The sequence below is a fragment of the Gloeophyllum trabeum genome (assembly GCF_000344685.1).
Source record: "Gloeophyllum trabeum ATCC 11539 unplaced genomic scaffold GLOTRscaffold_00013, whole genome shotgun sequence".
Classification (NCBI taxonomy): Eukaryota; Fungi; Basidiomycota; class Agaricomycetes; order Gloeophyllales; family Gloeophyllaceae; genus Gloeophyllum; species Gloeophyllum trabeum.
The window spans coordinates 642,082-659,595 of NW_006920422.1; the positions used below are offsets into that span (position 1 = coordinate 642,082).

Here is a 17,514-nt window from a genome sequence, read left to right on the forward strand (position 1 = left end):
GGGGCTACGCTGCTCTCACTCGGTGCGTGTACTAGTGCATGTATGACAGCGCGCGGTGTCAACAATGAGCGCGTCCAGAAGGTAGAAGGTGCATTGGCTCACCAGTGACTTCCCAGAAGTGTGCGCCATGACGTGCTGCCAGTTGAAGCCCGTGCTATAGGCACATGGGAATAGTCACAATGACATGCCTCCATCACCTATGTCTCTTGACATCTCCGAGCTTTCGTGCCACCTCGCGGGCCAGCTCGTCGCGGCGCACCCCGCCTATGACGCGCTCTTCGACGGGTTCACACTGGCGGAGGATCGGGGGAACAAGGCAGCGCGCGAGGAGTGGGCGTGCGGAGTGCTCTTCGCAGCTGCGAAGGCGTCAAAGTGGCTCGGCTTGACAGCACACGCCGTTCTCGGGCGCGGTCTCCTGGCCGTACTTCTACCTGTGGCCGCAGCGCCCCGCAGGCCTCATCGAAACTGCGTTGGCGGAACTGGGGCGGCGGTGGCTGCCGATCCTCGATGCGTCACGCGCTCGACGAGGCGGGTGTGGACCGCGTACGAGATCCACCCGGGCGATGACCTGCACGACGGCGTCTCCTTCGAGCGGTTGGCAACCACCCCCACGCGAGCATCCTGTACGACTCGTCACACTTTGTGTAACAGCAGCTCGACCACCTCTTGTTCATCGATATCTACCACAAGCCGATCGAGGTCTTCCATGTAAAGGATGTGGAGTTCGTACCGGATTGTAGGCAGGGCGTCTACGGGGCTACGCCTAATGGGCTGGTAAGGCGTGGCGGAGGGCAGCCCATGCGACCAGGCGGCAATCCGCGGGCCCAAGTTTAACGCACACGACAGGGAGATGCGCCACTCGATCGACGCCTTCATCGAGATGGGCGAGGGCACGATCTCCGTACCAGCACTTCCGGAACATTACGAGCTGCCGGCGCTACGTCCGCCGGATCAAATGCCCCTACGATGCTACAGCTGCTGATTGATGTGCTTGATGTGCGCATTGGGTTAGCCAAACTTTCCAGCCCCATCTCGACAGCCAAATCCTACCACCACATGTATTCGTGAAGAGCACGTACAACATTACACGCGAGAGAGCCTGGCGTCCGCTCTGGGAGAAGGAGACGGCAAATGTCCTAGAGTCATGGAGGCTTGGCAAGGACGATTCAGGAAATAAATGCTCGTCGCCAGATAAAGGCAAGGGTTTGGGGTCCTAGAGTTAAGCGAGTCGGACTGTGAAGCGTAGGAGCATGCGTGACGGAGCAACTTGACCTGGCGGTTCTCGGCCACCGTAGATCCCACGCCACTAGAGCCAAACAGTAAATGTTCCACGCCACAGCATAGAGCGAAATATGGAGCACGTGACAGGACGCGTCACTCCTTGCTTCGCGCGTCCATCACGGTCACCCCATTACGGACGCGTTCTGCTTTGGTTGTCTTCAGCGTCGTACAGTGCGGTTGCTGCACTCTTACCTGTTTCACTGTAGACACTCTGCATATACCCGCTCCTGTCGACGAAGTGCTCGATATTGCTTCTTATCTCTCGCGAAATCCAGCTTTTACTCCGGCTTGAACAGGCTGGACGATGCAGCGCTCGCGTCCTACTTTCCTGATACACCGAGCATTTGCGGCAAACTGACCAAGGATACGCGGCATCACATTTCCCTTGGGGAGACCACTGATCAGCACATCGGATACCCGGCTAGTTCGTAATCAAACACGGACCTTTCTCAATCCAATCCCTATCTCGTGGTCCTATTCCATATTTTCCGATAATGAGACCCCCACCATCATCACATCGAAAACCATCAAGCACCTTGCACACACTCTCCAACCAGCAACGTTCCTTCCCTTCACCCTCCACGGCCTCGCCCTCCAACCCTACCAGCACCCGTCCACCGCCCCATCCCTCCCGACACTCCTCTCTCGAACTCTGGCGCTGGACACTCACCAAGGCATCGACCGCACCCTGCTTTGTTCGGGACGTACACCGCATGCGCGAGAGCGGGTCCAAAGGTGCGTTTATTACAGCGATCCCGTCCATTGTATACCGCGCTCGCCCCTGAGCAGCGCGGGTCGGGTCAAAGTAAAAGGAACGAAATAGAGTACTGATATGCCCTTGTCCTCTCCACAACCTCGCTCCCTAGACCACGACTTCTTCTGGCTCGGCTGCGTCCCGTGCAGGACCGTGAAGGTACTCGGTATCCTCGTCGGGGTGCAGGTGTGCGAACGGCGGGTTATTTACACGCGTGAGTGCGTCACGTGGTCCCATCATAGTCTTTCGGATTGAAATAGCGGTCTGGTATGTAGTAGACGATGGGACCGCCACTGTCGATTGTGTACACCGACACGAATCCCAACCACCTCCCCCGCCGAGCCCCGCGAAGGTGAGGAACACGCCAAAGGGGAAGGGCAAGGAAAGGGAAAAGGCTGATCCATACAAATGCCCTTCCACGCCGGAGCTAAATGTCAAACATCGAACGGATACGCAGGGTCAGACGTTACCTCTGGTTCCGGTGTTGCCGACCTCGCTCGCGGACGTCGGGGCTGCTGTAAGTATTACTGGCCGTGTCTATATCAGGCATGGGGTGAGGCATCTGTATGTGGACGAGATAGGTAGGTCGTGTTGCCGGTGTGGCGTCCTTCTGCCGAAGCTAACTGGTCTTTCTTTGCTGCTTGGTCGTATCACGCATGTGCTTGACATCCGAAATCGCATACGAACGAACGATATTCGACGAACGAAGGACTCTGTACCTCTGCAAATGACGAGCCAGCACACTGGCTGAGCGTCCTCGCTCTGCACAAGGAGAAATACTCCCAGCCAGGCCCGTTCGTCATTCCCTTCCAGCCGCCCGCAGCCAAAGCCGCTCCCGCTCCTAGTGAAACCCAAGAAGCTCTTGCACCCTCCGATACCGACGATCCTATCCTAGTCCCAACGACGCCCAAGCGCCGCCCGCACTCCCCCTCGCCCGCACCCACGTCTTCCCCCGTCGCCTCCTCCAGTCCCACGAAATGCGAGAGGACGGATACAGTACGTTATCAACACCGGTCGCATTTCGTGTTGCATGACACTAACTTGACTGCAGGAAGAGGAGCAGGTACGCCTGAGGCACCCCGCGCGCCTGCACTCGCGCGACCTGAATCTAAATACGTTCCGGATATACGTGAAGCATTATATGGATAATGCGCCCCCGCCTGCGGGGTGCCGAAGGTGTGGAGGGGGCTATTGTCCACACGTCGGCGGAGCTGGGTGTGAGGAAGATGTCTTCAGGACCCCGCGGAAAGGACGTGCAGAACGAGATGCTGATATCAATGAGACACCGCATGCGACGGGGCGGGGTCGGAGCGGGACGCAAGGTGAACGTGAAAGCGTGTATGGCTTCACGCTGTCGTATCTCAGGCGCGTGCCCGAGCTGCGGCTGCTGGCGCGGCGAGTTGTGGAGGCGGAGGCGAAACGGAGGAGGAGAGCGGAGCGCGAGGCGCTGAAGACCCAGATATTGAATCGCACAGGCACAGGCGGGCGCGGGGGTTCCGGTGCCAGTGGCCGAGAGCCAGTTGGGAAGAAGATGAAGAGACTGTTTGAAGTGACAGTTGTGAAGTTGTATGAGGAGGGGAGTATTGTGCTTTGGGAGGGACCAGTGAGACGGCCTTGGTGGCAAGGACAGAGTCAGAGTGGGAGTGAGGGGCTGTGGAAGATGGGGTCGAGCTCTACAATGTTGGCTTCTTCTGTTTGCAGCGTGGCAACGTCGGTCGGCGGGGAAGACGACGATGGGGACGAGGGGGACCTATCGGATCCCCCGGCAGAGGAAGAGGCCTACGTTCCCGTTACCCCACGCCTGCTCGCGGGGTACGTCGAGGATGCCATTCGGGTGCTCACTTCGCGATCCGCTGAGGAGCTCCGCCTTGCACACTGCCGTCATAAGAGGGCCCCGGCACATGTCGACGGAGTAGGGCCGACGAAGGAGGAGATTGCGCGATTTTTGAGAAGGGGAGACGGACGGTGGGAGAGGGTAGGGGAGTGGGTGGTCGAGGAGGCGCTGGAGGGGCTGAGAGCGGAGGGGAGGGTGTGGTGTGCGGGCAGGGGGCGGTGGGAGCTATGTTTGTGACGTATGGTAGCGGGTGGGTGACAGAAGGCTGGAATGCACGCAAGGGGGACCGAGGAAGGAAGGATTTTCGATGCTTAATCTATCTTAATATCCGCTTCATAAAGTTACTCAGGTAGAGATGCGAGGTGGATACATACCCTACAGCGCATCTCAATATTGTTCGTCCAGCCCCCTCTTTCCCTCCGCTTTTCCTACATGGGTCCTGTTAACCGTACCGGCTGCCCATTTCTGATCGGAGACCGAAGGGATTGCGGTGGCTTCAGTAAGCTTGCTGGAGGGGCGCAATCGAAGGTATCCTCTGGTGAGTTTCTGGCTCATCTATCACAATCTGAGGGAAGAACATAATTTGTATACTCCGCAGTCTCAGTGAATGCTAATCTATGCTTATCCATCTCGCCCAGGTCCCTATGTTCCTGCTGTGTGGGTCAGAATGCTCGGCCAACCAAATACTGGGTCTACTTCTGTCCTTCTCAGACTCAAACGAGGAAGATTGGAGTGGTGCCTACGGGAGAACCTGATGAAGGAGATCAATTGGGAAGTGACTTCCAGATACACACCATGGTTTTCGCTACTTCATCAGACCAATTTGCAATTTAAACAAGATACGACGACGGCTTGTATACGCTGCAATGTATAGTGGTACATTTTCATTATGCTTCTTTTAATTCTTCCCTTCTCTGCGGCTTGTGATACTCAATCCACCAACTTCATCGTTTTCTCCTCCCCCTTCTCGGGCCAGAAAGCTTCCTCCAGCTCCACAACACGAGCCCAGACTTCCTCTGCCTTTTTCCAGGCGTCGGTACCGGCGGTGATACCTAGTTCGTTAACAAGGTCCGCGAGGTCATCAACGAACCTGATGAACTCGGCGTTCGTCCAATTGGACACGAAATTAGACACAGCGGTCGTGGTCGGTGTGAGCGCGTGCGTTGTGGTAAATTTATCCAGCACGGAGCCGACATAGCGCCATGAGTCGAGGTAGGCCTGCATGATAGATAGATAGGTCATGAGAATTCCGAATGGAAGGCAGCAGGACGGGCACCGCGTACCCTCTCCATCGCCCACAGGAACACCAGGCCTTCTTGGAGGCTTCCCAGAGTAGCCACGCGTAGCATCTCCGCCGTGTAGTCTCTGGTTGCCTTGCGCTCCTTCCATCCTTCGATATCGAGACCCCATTCTCTTGACGTCTCCTCGAAGAACGCGACTTCCCTTTCCACGTTCTCGAGCGCATAGGTGAGCATTTTCAGGATACGCTGGTTCCTGCGGTCCACTGCGGAAGCGATGCGGTCCCCTGAAGAGTACGGGATTTTTGCAATGAGCAGTCCAATGAACCGCGGATAGGCGTGCGCGGCGTACAAACGGTCTTGATACAGCCAGAATGCTAGGCGGTCATGGGTGATAGTACCGTCGCCGCATGATGTGAGAAATTCGTGCTCGACGGCAGCAGCATAAGGCCTCGGGGTCGATAGCGACACGAGCCTGCTCGTAAGAGTTTCTATGGCCAGTGGTGCCGTCATTATAGCTCGATCTTGACATACCCGAAAAGGGAAGAATGTCGGTAACTTTGAGCCTTTCGCGGTTCAATTATTCAATCTCCGCGTGCGGACAAACTCGCGTACGCGACGACCAAAGCTGTGTAACTGTGCTTCGAGGACGACAGCGACGACAGCGGGCTGCTAACTGGACTTTATTGTATAACACCTCAGTTCTTGATATCTTGCTTTGCTTTTCAAATAATGGCTGCTGGATTCAACAGGGCACGGAAGCCATATAGCGTGTGCCACATCCTTTCTTGTCCACGGACTTCTTGACTGAGGATGTGTTTCAGCGGCCAAGTCCCCGAGGGAGAGCGCCGGAGGGCGCGTGGACTCATGACAAGGCACCAGGAGTCCTAGCGACCCGCACTGTCAGTGACCGACCCTCTGCGGCAGGCGGGTTCACCAAGCTCCTGGTGTCAAACCTGCACTATGAAATCACACCGAAGGACTTGATCGTTCGCAGATTCATCTCGTATCAGCATTGAAACACATCGTAATGCGAGCTTCTCAGGCGATATTTGGGCAGATAGGCACGCTCGTGCGCGAGCCGATAATCAAGGTTTGAGAGTCCGAATGACCAGAATTCACCGCCCATATCGACTCCTTTCGGTTCGATTTTCGGAATCGTTTAAAGTACGATCGTAGTGGTCGATCAACAGGCGTTGCCATAATACACTTTGAGACCGCCGAAGAAGCTACAAGAGCTAAAAACCAATTCGATGGGGCGCTGGCGAAAGGTAACGCTGTGTTTCCATGTATCATGCTCGTGTAGCTCGGCCTCTGACGATGGAAACCTTCTGTGCATAGGTCAAGTCATGTCCATCACATACGATACCGTACCGCCTCCCGGCCCACGCAGGGAACGACGCGCAAGTGCGCCGTCTTCACTCATCGATCGGATCCAAAAGCCGGCCCTCTTGGATAGGCTCACTCAGGACGATAGCCGTATCCGAATGACGACTGCACCGTACGTGTGGCACATAAGCATCACTTTGACCGCCAGAACTTACATTATGGAACAGAAAATCAGGCCCCGGACCTATCCGATCGCGAGGAAGAGGGGCCGTCCGCGCTGGCCCGAGAAAGCCCAAGACAGCAGAAGATCTGGATAAAGAGTTGGACGCGTTCATGACTGATGGGCCGAAGGAGACTTCCGCTCCATTGCAGACAGGCCCTGAAGAGGATGTCGAGATGGCATAATCCGTCCGTAACCACTGCGAGTATTGTACATTACGTCTGATATCTCCCGATACTGTTAATTGATTTCATCTTGCGTTCCATTGCATGTTGCTATGCGAGCTTAGTGCGCTGCACATTGTCTCATCGCCATTACGGGAGTGATCCCAATCTAAATCATCTTGATGAGCAGGAGCATATCACTGCATGGACCTCTCCTGCTGATGGAAACCTGCCCTCGGGCCGTCTTGTTCCCGTTGACGGCCCTTGTCAGCTCATTTCGTGGTCGGAGGCGGTCGTCCACGTTCATGTCCGGGGTGATTGCCTGATCCAAGCTCCCGATTGCCCAGTGGGTGATATCGGGCTCCCGATCATGCTATATGTCGGCCGGTGCTTAGGACTTGTCGATGGTATGGAACATGGACCGGTACGTCAGTCGGTGTTCCCTCTGGTTGACAGTCCTGGGTTCTCCTAGCTGCGTAACCTCTGCCAGTTCCTGGAATACCAACTATCGACAGTGCGTTCAGACAGGTAGTAATACGTGCCCTCATGCGCTGTTGCTTATGGAGCGCTCTTTGCCCGATGTCGAGTCGGGATATGGACCGATATTTGGAATTCACGTCAATATACTCGACATCTGTCCAACTCATGCAGTAGCATCCCAGGGCCGCCAGCGCAGCGTCAACTATCATACGGGTCCTCCTCGAAAGTGTACGGACTTGGCTTCTTGGACTCAAGGTAAGCGGATTAGTTTTCTAGAACGCTGGAATTTTCACCTCGACGCCTCTGACACGATCTAACGGTGTGTTAAACTCTTTATACGTTTGATCGCCGGTATACACTGACGAGGCCGGCGGCGGGTGGCGTTGATTAACTCGTGCAGTTCTTTGACTGTTCTCTGTGGCGCAGTAGCTGGGATTTGCGTGCTGGACCCTCAAGACTCGGGGCTGGGATATGCAATTGCTTTACGCCATGCCATGGCCGCCTCGCTTTTGTGCGGCGTTGGACCCTGAGTGCAGGTGCGCTCCGTTTCTATCGTCGCTATCTAGGTTCGTCTAGGTGCATGGCAGTACGCGTGCCCCCTTCCATTGTGTGAAGGCGCGAAGGCTTATAGTGTCTGTTATCACCCCAACGAGGTACTCGACTGCAGCATACGCGGCATTGACTCGATGTGCCTCCGACTTAAGTCCTCGGAGATGTTGTCCAGACCTTATTTCCTTCCCACCCGTATATCCAATGTACTTACGAACAGCTTAGGTGGCGTTGCTATTATTCACATCCCAGCAGATGGATCGCGCCCGGCCCAACTGATCGAGGTAGGCGAGTGGCTCCTATTGACTGTGGATCCGAAGCAGCTCCTTGATCACCCAGGCACCCGCGTCTGGGGCTACGCAGCGGGATTCTCAAGGGGATCTACATCCCACAATTCAGTCAGCCAATAGACTACGAACAAGCTTCAGATGAGGAGCGCCGCAGTGCAAGAAGAAGGCCAGTGCTGGCACTACTCCGGGTGTTCGTTCGTGAAGCACATATTCACGTGCGTGTTAGTGTGGCTAGGATAGGATTGAGTTCGCAATGATCGAGTCCCTGGCTGACAGAGGATGGCGGAGAGTCGATACGGTATGCAAACCGTTCTCTTCTTTCAAGTTCGTAATTCAGGAGTATTCACGGCGAAATCATGTTTGAGCACTCTGGACCGGCGCTGGTGGACCGTGCTGGGATCCTGGCAAGAATCTCAGGGGGAATGCCAGACTCTCACTGACGGTGACGTCAGCTAAGATATCATCGAACGAACGTTTCATGACTCGCCTGGATAGGGTAAGGAGCCTATTCGGGGTGGAAATCGCTGTTGTTGACAGTAACCGCCGGCTCGCTAGGCCTGATGTTGTGGTCACGCTATACTCGACTATCCCGCCCTGCGTTCCACTGGACTCCTTGCCATAACGATATAGTAACGTCGCCGTGCGTTGGTATCTCGATGGCACTATAGCCTCCCCATATTCAAGGTCGTACGGGACTCATTTCACGCAGGTACTCGCACCCTAATCTGATCCATGCATCCATGCATACGCAGGCTTGTTGAGTCAATGTGTTACTAGGTGAACGTTGCAAGCGACATTTTTGCTGCAGTATTATGACTTGACTGGATGTACTGTTAGAGCCCGGTTCTGCCGCTAAACCTGATTGAGAAACCCGGGGACCACTGGATCACGGCGACCTCAGAATAGACTCCTTCCCTTCGAGGAATGGGGTGGGGATCTGATGGACGGGGGCTGTCGTAAAGCTAGCTGCCAGATATCTCTAGGCACGACATCGGGCGGACCCGTTGAAGAGAACATCCAGCGTGCCGGACACGTAAGAGCGTCCGTTCCTTCCTGCTTCACTGTGGGCAAGCTTATTCTACGAGATAGACAGGCCCGTCGCACGATGTGGATATTGATATCGGCCTCCTCATTATTCTGCAGTGGTGGGTTCATACGAAGGTTGGGGTTTCCGAGGAACCACCTGCAATTAGTACGCATACGCCACCATTAGCTCATGTTCTATGTAGGTCGGTTCAACATGCCTGCGGCTATTGGGCGCTCCAGTTAGCTTGCGTTACCCCCCCCCCCCTTATTCTGCATAGTATTATCCATCGCCGCGGAGTCTAAAACTGAGCCAATGTGTAGCTCCGAACCCTCACGGAGGCGGATTGTTTTACTAGGATGGTGCTACTTCCGCAAGCAGAGGAGAATCCCCACTTGTATATACTGATGTGTATACCGATGTGCGATATCATCGATACGTTCCAGCAGTATTTCCGTCGGACCTCGTGGGGGAGTATCGTGAGCGTCTGCAACCTATGTGACAGGCGTAAAAGGCAGGCTTCTTGAATGGATCCGCAGTGGCAAACACGCTTCTCAGGGGATTCCCACCCGCGCGGTACTTGCATTTGTTTGCGATCGGCCTAATCATAGCTGACGAAGCTGCATTTGCAGGTTGCTGTGATGCAAGAGCTAAGTGCGAGAGCTGTCAGGATGCTTCCGAGCCACCGCACAGTGGTCAACATACTATATCGACAGCCGAAGCGCCCTGACCCTTCTTAATGCCTCGGAGCAGCCATGTATAAACCTTCCTGGATCTCTGCGGGCAGTCGATAATCTGTCTGTCCAGATAATTCTGCAATCTGCGGAAGTCTGCTGCTCGCCTCATTTTCATATATAACAGGTCCGCTCATACACCTGAGACCCTATCACGCTCATCAGCATAAGGTTCTACAGCTTATGGTCATGGGTACGGTGGCTAGGCTCCGGCTGCGTCCAATGGACATACTGATGAGTTCGTTATAGGCTCTCACACACAACAGGCTCTATATTTGTCCAGCCAAAGCTCGGACGCATGGATGCCGCCCGAGGCTACTGCTCCCCCACATCACTGGTCGGGCTCTATGTATCACAGAGGTTCGCACTACGGCGCCGGAAATGAGCCAATCTACAGCGGCGCAAGCCCGCTGGAGCTCTATCCCTCCGACTACTCAGGCGCCAGTGATTCCCCAGACCCTGATTACATCTCGCATAGCTTGCACATTCAATCATCATCTCTTAGGATGGACACCCGCTCGTATACCCTCTCCGACGCTCTTAGACCCAGGCACCGCGACTCCGAGTGCCTGGCGGCTCATTTCGCGGAGAATGGAAGCAGTCAATCGAGCCGCCTGTCCTCCGAGCCCGTGGTATGTCTTCCGAAGGATACCCGGTCTCCATCCGTAGACCGATCAGCGACGACAACGCCTTCAAATGCGGACCTAGAGGGAGCGAGTGAGCCAAGCACTGCGCAGCGGGTAATATTGGTGAAGGAGGAGAATGAAGACTCTCTTGAAGGTCTGTTCGTTCTCGAATCGCAGGCACTCCCCGCGCCCGAGGTCGTCGATTCTGCTCCTAATCTTCGCTTCCGACGCCCAAGGACGCCAACCACCGAGGCGATGCGCAAGCGCATGACTGTGTTCCATGTCAACCCATTTGCTTCGTCCCGAGCTCAGGCCGGTTCATCGGGCTCGTCGTCGAGTACCAAGAAAGAGCCATTGGACCCTGCGTTCCTGACATTCCAGCTCCATGACGGCACGCTCGAACCTGTCGACGACCCCGAAATCCAGTTCTTTGTTACTTTCGTGGACGAGTGCGAATACGACGAGGATTCGGATGAGGGTGACGATCCAGGTCACATTTCATGGCCACATTCTGTTGTCAAACGTCACAACGACATATATCCTATGAGGCAAGTGCCTCACGTCGGAAATCCTTTCAACGAGTTCACCGGACTCGTCATGAACGGGAGGGTTGGTGGTTCACGATCAGCAGATGGGGGACAGGATTGCAGTTCAGCTCTCTCTACTTCGACTGCGGGAGAACGAAGGAACAAGCGGTATGATGCCTCCGCTAAGCAGGCGAGTGAAGTGAGCTCTCCGGGGAAGAAGAAGCCCAAAACACACGAGTGCGCTATCTGCCACAAAGTTTTTCCTCGGCCCAGTGGCCTATCTACACATATGAATTCCCATTCAGGTGATAAGCGTAGGTCTCTCTCCCCCACTTGCACTTAAATCCTTGGCTTAGTCGTTTATCCCCTGTCCAGCATTCAAATGCCCGATACCAACCTGTGACAAATACTTCACCGTGCGCTCCAACGCGAAGCGACATCTCAGGACACATAGATCGCTCTCTCCATCCGATCCCATATTCGGCGGGCCTGCGTCAAGCACGTCCAATGGAGAGATCGAGTTCGACGTGCCCCTCGTCACGCACATACACGAGATGGAGCCTAAGCGCCTTCGATGGACACGCCCCAGCGTCGCGCTGCGACCGATAAGCGAGTTACTGGAGAGTAGACCAGCGAGCTCCCTGGGAGGGGGGAGGCGGGGGCTGGGCAGGTCCAAGTCGTTGAGCCGTGGGTCGGATGTGGAGGATAATGGCGAGGACGATGGGTCTATGAGCGAGGGAGACGAGGTGCCTGCTATACGGCATCGAGCATGACTTGATTGCTGGTTCTCCTATAACCAACGACCTGGACTATGTTTTGCTGCCCTTCTGTGTATACCCAGCTGCGGTGTTCCCTGACTCCTTGCTGAGTGTATAGATACCATCGTAATTGTCACACTATCTTACATCCGTGAAGCGTCTTGCTTATAACTTATACACGCCTTGGTTGAGCCCTATGTTCTTAACGCAGTCCCAGTACGAGGTATGATTGTACGACCCTACACATATAGGTTTTAACACATTACAGGTATTTATATATTTCAACCTTGTCGACATTACGCCTAGGAGTGGAAGGTCACCTCCCAGAGCCTCGCACACGCGTCGGCACCTGCACTGACTAGCTTGCCCACGTGTCCGTCGCTCTCGAGCCAGACTACCGTATTAACGCCGCCGGGCCCAGCGTTTTTGATTGCAATGTTACGCAGGGGCTTCTGCACGCTCCACACGTACACGTGTGTATCAAGCGAGCCGGAAGCGCAGTGCTGGCTATCCGCTGTCCACGACAGCGAGTTTATCCTGGCGGAATGGAAGGACCATCGCGAGGTCACGACCTGTAGCGCGTACGCATTGTTAGATATGGTTAGGTATCCGGGCGATGCGCCCCGTCACAAGACAGACCTTCCGTTCGTCGACTTTGAACAGAATAACTTTGCCGCTAGACTATTCGGCTCCGTCAGCACCATCCTATCATTGAAACGGCAGGCAGGCAGGAAACGCACATCACCGGCGGCTAGGAAGGCACCGTCGGGCGAGAAGGCGATAGCGCTGACAGTGCCTTTGTTCCCATCCAGCGTCGTGAGCTCTTTCAACGTCTTCCCGTCCCACTCGTGGAGATGAACTTTCTGATCCTTGATTAAATCCATATTGAGTTGAGCCGGTAGCGTAGGAAGAACAGACCCTAGTCTTACTTCGCCGCCGACAGCCACAAGGGTGTTGTGCGCTGCCACAGTACTGGGAACGAACTTTGTCGATATCTCCGAGACTTTCTGATTCGACCGTATTGCCTCCACAGAGTTCACCTCCGCTACGAAGACAGTTCCGTCGGCAGCTGCTGCCACGGCCTTGGGCTGGGAGGAGAGAGACAACGCCGCAGGCCTGCCAGAGAATGGGTGGGGTGAAAATTCGAACGGATGCGGACTTGGTAGCAGGAACCCACGTGAAACTGTTCTGCTCAATTTCCCGCAGCTTGTCGTCGAATCCCACGGAAACTACCTTTCCGTCTGGGGTTGACGAGAGCCCCGTGACAAGATTAGTATGGCCATCACCGGCTATATAGGACGCTTCTCCATTCGCGACCGAGAACTGTACAAGGCGGCCTTCTGCCGTACCAGTGAGGAACGTATCAGATGAGGTCGATAAGGCACTTGTTATGGCTTTCGTCGCCCCCTACACGATTTCATGCGCGCGAATTAGCACGAATGCTGTGAGTACCGTCCTTGCGGAAATGAATGTCGACTCCACCTACTCGAATTATACGGGCCGGCTTATCACCTACTCTAGGGTCGAAGACGTTGAGGTCGCCAGTCATAGACAGCGAGACTAAGCTGTCTGGGACGGCCCACACGTTCCCTACCTGCTGGTGATTGACACCGGTGCCTACCGTCCAACTTGCGGTGGACTTTCGGGACTCGACGTCCCCTAACGACAGGCAGCAACATCCTCGATCAGACAGCTGCTCGGCAGACTGCGACGAAATACTTACACAACTTCACGGTGCAATCCATGGACGATGTCACCACTGACTTATTATCCAGGCTCCAGCTGCATGCCATCTACCGTTACCGGGACCGGCGAATAGTGAGCGGGTGGTATTGATAGCCGGGCGTCGGTGACCTACAATGGATCCTTTGTGACCGCTGTCATCGAGCTCACCTAACATGTCCCCGGTCTTCCCATCGTAGAGGAATATTTTGGCATCCGAGCCAACACTGACAAAGTGTTCACCGCTAGGGGAGTATTTCACATCTTGTACAAACTTGGTATGGGTCTTGATAGTCTGGGAAGGATGACAAATCTACTTCAGCCCGGGTGACTGAACTCTATTGAACCTTGTGCACCTTATCGAATTTGTACGGGGGGCCTTGGGTCAATCGAGTATGATTAAAAGGACAGACTGGAGTTCCGCCGATCACATGGCCTACCTTGATGGAAGATTATCTGCGTGTCATCAGACGCAGTGACGGCCCGATAGGGGCGTTGCTGCCGGATGGCTACCGCATTTACGACCTGGAAGGAGGAGGTGCATTAAAGCAGTCGCAGACATCGCGGACAGATGCGCACCTTCGAATGCCCGATAATCTCACCGGTGGATGACCCGGTGTCCATCATGAAAGCGTGTCCAAACCTAACACATTTAATATTAGAATTACCGACATGAGATGCTTACGCACTTCTCCCGACCGTCCCCGACAGCGATAATCCGCTTGCTTTCACCATCCCAGTCGAGATCGTTTCTGAGAAACTCGTGAGTTACCTGCAGGAAGCCCAGACTGAGACTGTCATAGATACATTCTCCCCGAAATAACTTTGTATTCTCCCTTGAGACTGTTCTCTTCGCCCACTATATCCCAGACGCGAACTTTACATCGCCTTAATCAGGCTCCGCAGATCAGGAGGCGAGTCTGCTCACCGGTTCCAGACACGTCACCAGAAGCACAGTAGTAGCCTGAAGGTGACAATCGAGCGACAGTGGCGTTCTGAGTATGGCCAGCGTAGGCGGTCGCGATCGCTGGATCCTACAGGTACATTGCATCGGCAGAATTTTAGTTTGAAGCACCCCTCTGCCACTGGTAATTCCCGACTTACGTTCAAGTCCCTTATCTAGCGGCATTTCGCTTTGGGTGAAGACAGGTCTGGCTTCATCTCGGTGGCAAGACGTACAATGACTGTCTTCCCATTCGTGTATATGATCTTGCCTTTGCTGGCGCTGAGCTTGGTCGATACACCGCGTGCTGTAGTGGGGTTACAAGGATAAAGTCTCACGGGCTTGAAAGACATTGTGGCGAGACTGTGGTTTGTGAAACTTAGGAAGTGTATGTCAAGGTTACTATTCAAGGTCGGTGACTTACTGCGCCGGCGGTTCGACAGGAAGGTACTGCCGCAGGCTGGCGCATCAATTTCTGTTCGTATCTGATCTCCGTGGAGAAATCGGGACTTTTACTTATAAGGCAACACACGCGCCTCCTTCCAACTTCCATTCAGTGTCTAAAAACCTGGTGATGAGAGCATCGTGTTATACCAAATACATACAATCGTGTGGGGCAGATATCGAATACAAGGGGTAGAATTGCTCAGTCAGGGATGCGTGAAACAAATGTCAGGTATTACACCCTGCATTGATCACGCTGCGAGGTTCAGATCGTCACCGTCGAGATCAGGATGAATACTCTTATCGTAGTTCTTGAATGGATCCCTCCTCAATGCTTCTGCTTCAGTAGCTGGCGCTGTATCTCTGGCCCCGGCTTTCTTGACCTTGATCACCGGTCCTTCGGTGACAGTAGTCTGTTGCGTGACAGAAGTCAATTCTATGTCTAAAGACTAGTGCAACTTGCGTACCTCATCATGGTATACCTCCGGTGCTTCGGAGTCAGCATCGCAGAAAGGAGTGAAAGTAGCTGTCTTGGTACATGGCATGACCATTGGTTTGGTTTCCTTCTTCATCGTTTCCTGTGCATCAGCCTCCGAATCGCAGAAGGGACTGAAGCTACGTGTTTTGGCCGCTGATTGCGAGGCTGCTACTTTGCCTTTGTTCTTCGATGTTGTTTCCGGTTCTGCGGCATCGTCCTCACAGAAAGAAGTGAAGCTGCTAGACTTTCCAAGGGCCCTTGAACAGGCTGCTTCGCCTTTCTTCTTCTTCTTTGCCGTTCCAGAGCCTTCAGCTTCGTCGTCGACAAAGGGCGTAAAGTTGCTGTACTTCGCGGGAACTCTTGAACTGGTTACTTCGTCTTTCTTCTTCCTTGCTTCAGCAGCGTCGTCGACAAATGGCGTAAAGCTGCACGCTTTCATCCCGGACTGTGACGTCATGGCTTTGCCCTTCTGCCTTTCCGGCACCGGAGGTGGTTGCATTTCATCTGGAGTACTCTCCTGTACCGGTTCTGGCTCAGGGTCGACGAAGACAGCGATCCTGGACGCGCCAGACCGCCCAGACGCCGCTGCGGCAAGTCTCTGACTCCTACCCGCTTGTCGTAGCGTAGTCCCAGAGGCCTTCTTAACCTCCGGTACATTCTCCTTTACACGGGACGTACGTGTCCCGACGTTGGGAAAGGCGTTAGTGGCCATGAGCTCAGGTTCGGCATCGGCGGGATCCTCGAATATCTGCAGCCGAGCATTGGGCCTCGGCCGTGAAGTAGCAGCATTCGATGAAAAGACGTCTTCGTGCGGTTTCTCGGTTGTGACGGCGCGAGTGGCTAAAGCTTGCCTGGGTGGCTTCTTTGTGGAGGATGCAGCTGAGACCTCAGACGCAAGTTCATCTGGTTGTGGTATTGGTGCTGCAACCATCATGCGCTTCTGAAAGTCCTCGTGCTTCTTTCTCAGCCTGTCAAGCGGCTCCGCTCGACGTGCTATACCAAGTAGATAGACTTTATCGGCCTCCGCCCGACTGCGCGATATTATTACACGTAACGAGAGGCATGTAAAGTGGCACTCACCGACCACTTCGCTCCAAAGAAAGAGCAAACTCCTCGTATAGTAGCTCATGCTCCGTTCCAATATCATTGGCGATGCAGAATCTGTAGATGATGGCCGGCCTCTCCACGTAGCTTGCGTAGAGAATCCACAGCTTCAAGTATCGTATGTCCTGCCTCCACTTTCCTCCTCTGTCATCTTTCAGCACCCTCGTCGCCTCCTCGAGCAACTCCAGCAAACCAGACTCGGTATTGTGGCCTTGTGGATAGTTTTCCACTGTCCAGCGTACGAAGCAGTAGTAGACCTCCAGCGGATCGTCGTCTTCGTCTTCCAAAGCCACTTGAACGTTGATGCGATAGCGGTTCTTCATCGCGGAAAGGTGCGCTTCGCGCTGGGCATGTGGCGTAGAGAGGATCTGGGACAAAGCAGTCACTCTTCGGCCAGAGGCGATGGGCCGAATGTTTTCTTTGGCTTTCTCAATGACATCAAAGTCAACGATCTCGGGCACTTCGTCATCATTGCTTTCGTGGTCGTCGATGTCGACGTCGGCAGCGGCGGTGGCCATGGTCGTCGGAGTCAGGGCCGCGAACAACCGCGATCGCGTTGAAAGAAGCGGAGTCACGTGAGCGCGTGGCGTCAGGCTGCGCGTGCAGTGCTGTGGGGGGTCTTGTGGCGTCAAGTCCGAGCCTTCGCTTACGAACTCTGCGCTCGGCAGTGTCAGCACTCACCCCCTCTCTTGTTCTTCAGATGTCGCGGTAAGCTGTTCAAAGTATGGAACGGCAAGCCTCAGGGTTTCTGGAGTATCTGACGGCGCACCAGTTACAGGAACTCACTGGACGCCTGATCAGTAGGGCTTCTGGCAAGTCGTAAAGCGCAGACTTCGTACGTATTTCTGGACCTCACACGACGAGATTCAGCTGATATCTGAATAGTACGTAGCTTAAATGCTAACTGCATGTGCATGGTAAATCCCAAGGACTTTGCAGATCATCCATCCGATGGTCCTGGCCCTGCCCAATCTAAATTCACGGATATTTTGGCGGTACATTCGTCTCTATATAG

At 54.5% G+C, this 17,514-nt stretch overlaps 7 protein-coding genes across 7 annotated transcripts; 4 read left to right on the forward strand and 3 right to left on the reverse strand.

Annotated features, from left to right (window-relative positions):
• Positions 1-199: 199 nt before the first annotated feature.
• Positions 200-1,068, forward strand: GLOTRDRAFT_132314 (uncharacterized protein; the record flags this gene model as incomplete). Its single annotated transcript, XM_007871185.1, has 3 exons — positions 200-623; positions 780-941; positions 1,013-1,068. The coding sequence occupies 3 exons, from the start codon at positions 200-202 to the stop codon at positions 1,066-1,068; spliced, it is 642 nt and encodes a 213-aa protein (XP_007869376.1).
• Positions 1,069-1,508: 440 nt separating this feature from the next.
• Positions 1,509-4,360, forward strand: GLOTRDRAFT_140604 (uncharacterized protein). The gene is made up of 5 exons (XM_007871186.1): positions 1,509-2,016; positions 2,148-2,249; positions 2,311-2,552; positions 2,807-3,031; positions 3,087-4,360. Exons 1-5 carry the CDS (start codon positions 1,776-1,778, stop codon positions 4,104-4,106), a joined length of 1,830 nt encoding a protein of 609 aa, XP_007869377.1. The 5' UTR covers positions 1,509-1,775; the 3' UTR covers positions 4,107-4,360.
• A 233-nt stretch (positions 4,361-4,593) lies between these two features.
• On the reverse strand, positions 4,594-5,639 carry GLOTRDRAFT_140605 (heme oxygenase-like protein). Its single transcript, XM_007871187.1, has 3 exons — positions 5,153-5,639; positions 4,664-5,087; positions 4,594-4,608 (listed from the first exon to the last, which is right to left on the reverse strand). The coding sequence occupies exons 1-2, from the start codon at positions 5,618-5,620 to the stop codon at positions 4,800-4,802; spliced, it is 756 nt and encodes a 251-aa protein (XP_007869378.1). The 5' UTR covers positions 5,621-5,639; the 3' UTR covers positions 4,594-4,608; positions 4,664-4,799.
• A 200-nt stretch (positions 5,640-5,839) lies between these two features.
• On the forward strand, positions 5,840-6,841 carry GLOTRDRAFT_107741 (uncharacterized protein; the record flags this gene model as incomplete). Its single annotated transcript, XM_007871188.1, has 6 exons — positions 5,840-5,878; positions 5,932-6,096; positions 6,153-6,200; positions 6,276-6,378; positions 6,449-6,608; positions 6,664-6,841. The coding sequence occupies 6 exons, from the start codon at positions 5,840-5,842 to the stop codon at positions 6,839-6,841; spliced, it is 693 nt and encodes a 230-aa protein (XP_007869379.1).
• Positions 6,842-10,199: 3,358 nt separating this feature from the next.
• Positions 10,200-11,823, forward strand: GLOTRDRAFT_132317 (uncharacterized protein; the record flags this gene model as incomplete). Its single annotated transcript, XM_007871189.1, has 2 exons — positions 10,200-11,364; positions 11,426-11,823. The coding sequence occupies 2 exons, from the start codon at positions 10,200-10,202 to the stop codon at positions 11,821-11,823; spliced, it is 1,563 nt and encodes a 520-aa protein (XP_007869380.1).
• A 186-nt stretch (positions 11,824-12,009) lies between these two features.
• GLOTRDRAFT_80411 (WD40 repeat-like protein) lies at positions 12,010-14,892 on the reverse strand. The gene is made up of 16 exons (XM_007871190.1): positions 14,710-14,892; positions 14,635-14,649; positions 14,459-14,564; positions 14,338-14,407; positions 14,220-14,282; positions 14,110-14,173; positions 13,971-14,055; positions 13,887-13,909; positions 13,667-13,825; positions 13,532-13,601; positions 13,295-13,467; positions 12,986-13,215; positions 12,738-12,924; positions 12,549-12,677; positions 12,448-12,489; positions 12,010-12,380 (listed from the first exon to the last, which is right to left on the reverse strand). Exons 1-16 carry the CDS (start codon positions 14,824-14,826, stop codon positions 12,111-12,113), a joined length of 1,803 nt encoding a protein of 600 aa, XP_007869381.1. The 5' UTR covers positions 14,827-14,892; the 3' UTR covers positions 12,010-12,110.
• A 143-nt stretch (positions 14,893-15,035) lies between these two features.
• On the reverse strand, positions 15,036-17,022 carry GLOTRDRAFT_140607 (uncharacterized protein). Its single transcript, XM_007871191.1, has 3 exons — positions 16,476-17,022; positions 15,385-16,426; positions 15,036-15,330 (listed from the first exon to the last, which is right to left on the reverse strand). The coding sequence occupies exons 1-3, from the start codon at positions 17,015-17,017 to the stop codon at positions 15,169-15,171; spliced, it is 1,746 nt and encodes a 581-aa protein (XP_007869382.1). The 5' UTR covers positions 17,018-17,022; the 3' UTR covers positions 15,036-15,168.
• Positions 17,023-17,514: the final 492 nt, after the last annotated feature.

Coding starts and splice junctions, on each gene's coding strand:
- GLOTRDRAFT_140604 (XM_007871186.1), top strand. CDS start 1,776: ATGAGACCCCCACCATCATCACATCGAAAACCATCAAGCACCTTGCAC. Junction 2,017..2,147: donor GCGCGAGAGCGGGTCCAAAG/GTGCGTTTATTA, acceptor CTCGCTCCCTAG/ACCACGACTTCTTCTGGCTC. Junction 3,032..3,086: donor AATGCGAGAGGACGGATACA/GTACGTTATCAA, acceptor ACTTGACTGCAG/GAAGAGGAGCAGGTACGCCT.
- GLOTRDRAFT_140605 (XM_007871187.1), bottom strand. CDS start 5,620: ATGACGGCACCACTGGCCATAGAAACTCTTACGAGCAGGCTCGTGTCG. Junction 5,088..5,152: donor TCCTGTGGGCGATGGAGAGG/GTACGCGGTGCC, acceptor TCTATCATGCAG/GCCTACCTCGACTCATGGCG.
- GLOTRDRAFT_80411 (XM_007871190.1), bottom strand. CDS start 14,826: ATGTCTTTCAAGCCCGTGAGACTTTATCCTTGTAACCCCACTACAGCA. Junction 14,174..14,219: donor GTCGGGGACGGTCGGGAGAA/GTGCGTAAGCAT, acceptor TAAATGTGTTAG/GTTTGGACACGCTTTCATGA. Junction 13,602..13,666: donor GCGGTCACAAAGGATCCATT/GTAGGTCACCGA, acceptor CGGTAACGGTAG/ATGGCATGCAGCTGGAGCCT.
- GLOTRDRAFT_140607 (XM_007871191.1), bottom strand. CDS start 17,017: ATGGCCACCGCCGCTGCCGACGTCGACATCGACGACCACGAAAGCAAT. Junction 16,427..16,475: donor TCTTTGGAGCGAAGTGGTCG/GTGAGTGCCACT, acceptor AATATCGCGCAG/TCGGGCGGAGGCCGATAAAG. Junction 15,331..15,384: donor CGGAGGTATACCATGATGAG/GTACGCAAGTTG, acceptor GTCACGCAACAG/ACTACTGTCACCGAAGGACC.